The 2,156-nt window shown below is 60.4% G+C and overlaps 2 protein-coding genes across 2 annotated transcripts; one reads left to right on the top strand and one right to left on the bottom strand.

Moving 5' to 3' along the window:
* The first annotated feature begins 27 nt into the window (after nt 1–27).
* Nucleotides 28–1,252, top strand: SPRG_17323 (CAMK protein kinase). The gene is made up of 4 exons (XM_012356891.1): nt 28–701; nt 753–893; nt 941–1,000; nt 1,049–1,252. The coding sequence occupies exons 1-4, from the start codon at nt 57–59 to the stop codon at nt 1,163–1,165; spliced, it is 963 nt and encodes a 320-aa protein (XP_012212281.1). The 5' UTR covers nt 28–56; the 3' UTR covers nt 1,166–1,252.
* Nucleotides 1,253–1,734: 482 nt separating this feature from the next.
* On the bottom strand, nt 1,735–2,137 carry SPRG_17320 (hypothetical protein). Its single transcript, XM_012356890.1, has one exon. The coding sequence runs from the start codon at nt 2,099–2,101 to the stop codon at nt 1,823–1,825; it is 279 nt and encodes a 92-aa protein (XP_012212280.1). The 5' UTR covers nt 2,102–2,137; the 3' UTR covers nt 1,735–1,822.
* Between the last annotated feature and the right edge of the window lie 19 nt (nt 2,138–2,156).

Raw genomic sequence — 2,156 nt, 5'->3', positions numbered from 1 at the left:
CAGCTGCCTCGTATACCAGTTGGACAACTGCCATTCGCCAAAATCTCTTCGCCAATATGGAAGCGTACTCGGTCGACAAGGTGCTCGCAAAGGCGCTGTACGGCGACGTCGTGCTGGCCACCGAGGTGCGCAGCGACCGGCGCGTGGCGATCAAGCGCATGCAGCTGTTGGCAGCCACGCGCCGCCTCTCGCTCGACGGCGGCGTCCCGATCGCCGAGGACATCCTCATGGAGAAGACCGTCAACGACGCGCTCTCGGTCGCGCCGCGCCACAAGAACATCATGGCGATGCTGGACTCGTTTGAAGAAGACGGCTACATGCACTTTGTCTTCGAGTACTGCGCGCAAGGCGAGCTCTTCACCCACCCGTTGCCGTCGCCGGCGCCATTAGCCGCCTCGTACTTTCGCCAGATCGCCGATGCGATTGGCTTCATGCACGCCCGCGGCTTTGCCCATCGCGACGTCTCGCTCGAGAACGTACTCATGGACGGGCATGTGCCCAAGGTCTGCGACTTTGGCTTGGCCACGCACGTCCACACGCCCATCGCGCAAGCCGTCGGGAAGACCTTTTACATGGCCCCGGAAATGTACGCTCGCAAGCCGTACGACCCATCGGGCGCCGACGTCTGGGCGCTGGGTATTCTTCTGCTCATTCTGCTCACGGGCGCGCCACCGTTCGCTCGGGCCAACGATACCGACAAGGTACACTCCTCCTTTTCTCTACGAGTTGCATGGGAAGCATCATGGACATAGGTGTTTGCGTACGTCAAGTCGCATGGCATCACGACGGTGCTCCGGGCGTGGAAGCTCGTGCATTTGGTGCCGGCGCCGGCCCTCGACTTGCTCGAGCGCATGCTTGTTGCTGACCCGAGTATGCGCATCACCATGGACCAGGTACGACGACGACAAAGTGCAATATGAAGACGACACGCTCGGATTAGGTGCTAGCCCACCCATTTGTGAAGGACCCAAAGGCCTCGACGCGCCCTCGCAAGCGTGTGGTACGCCTCCTGCTAGTACGACCTGGAGTCGACTGAGGCGTCCTCTAGGTTCTGCGCCGCTGGCTCAGTGTCCTCCGACGACGCATGGCCGAGTTTCTCAAAAACGTGTTTCCGTCCGTGCACGCCAACACGACGCTCGCGGCGTCGCGCCGCACAGCGCTGTAGCTGCAACCGACCCGATGTCGACAGTTTGTTCCTGTACCATACTAAGTTTAAACCTCTTTTTCTATTCCTACTTGGTTAACTTTTTCCACAGACAATAATAGGATAGTGTACATTTTCAAGTTGTCGGTCCAAGCCGAGACATCGTCGACGCGAGCAGCTGCGCGGATGGCAGAGCCAAGGGATTTGCCATGACCGAGAGCCGAGCGCACGAGTGTGCGTGCGAAGATACGTTGCAGCGCTCGGCCTCTTTGTCGGTTTGTCGGTTTGTTCGTAGACTCGTTTAACAGTTGATAGACCCTCCATTATATACAACCATTGATAGACAATATTATGACCAAGAACACGATCGAGCGCGAGACAGGGCCGGCGGACTCAGGTGGAGCGCCGGTGCATGCGACGGGACGCCCGAAGGAAATGCTGCTATGCCGCCTGTCCATGGGTGGGGCTACCGACGCGCGCGGGACGGGAGACGCAGCCGAGCCGAGATGAACGAGGTCGAAGGCGCACGAGCGGGTCGTGAGACCGGTATCAAGCACGGCGTAAACGGAAATAATATATTAGAGAGATGGCGAGCGATCGCTAGCATACTACGCGTCGGCGCGACGCTGGTGCGGGCCACGCGGCTGGCTCGCGTCGTCGCTTAAATAACAAGCCCGGTCACTGGACAATCGAAAAGAGCGGGCTCTCGCCCACGAGCTCGAGCATGCCGAGCTCCGAGACGGCGTACGCTTTGATAAAGTACCCGCCTTGGATCGGCATGCCCCAATGCACGCGCTTCCACTCAAAGCGGCCCGCGTCCGCGGGCGCATGCTCGGCAATCGTGGTCGGTACGTCCCACGCCTGGTTGCACACTTCGAGGCGCAGCACGCTGGCTTGGAACGTCGGGTCGACCGTGGACCACACGACGTCGGCGGCTTGGCCGCGACACCAGTCCATGGGCGTCGAGATGGCAACTGCGCTGGGCTTCTCGTCCTTGTCAGCGGCGGCCGTG

Source organism: Saprolegnia parasitica (genome assembly GCF_000151545.1).
Source record: "Saprolegnia parasitica CBS 223.65 unplaced genomic scaffold supercont2.631, whole genome shotgun sequence".
Taxonomy (NCBI): Eukaryota; Oomycota; class Saprolegniomycetes; order Saprolegniales; family Saprolegniaceae; genus Saprolegnia; species Saprolegnia parasitica.
Note: the sequence above shows the minus strand (reverse complement) of the source record. Positions and strands in the feature narration are given on the sequence as shown.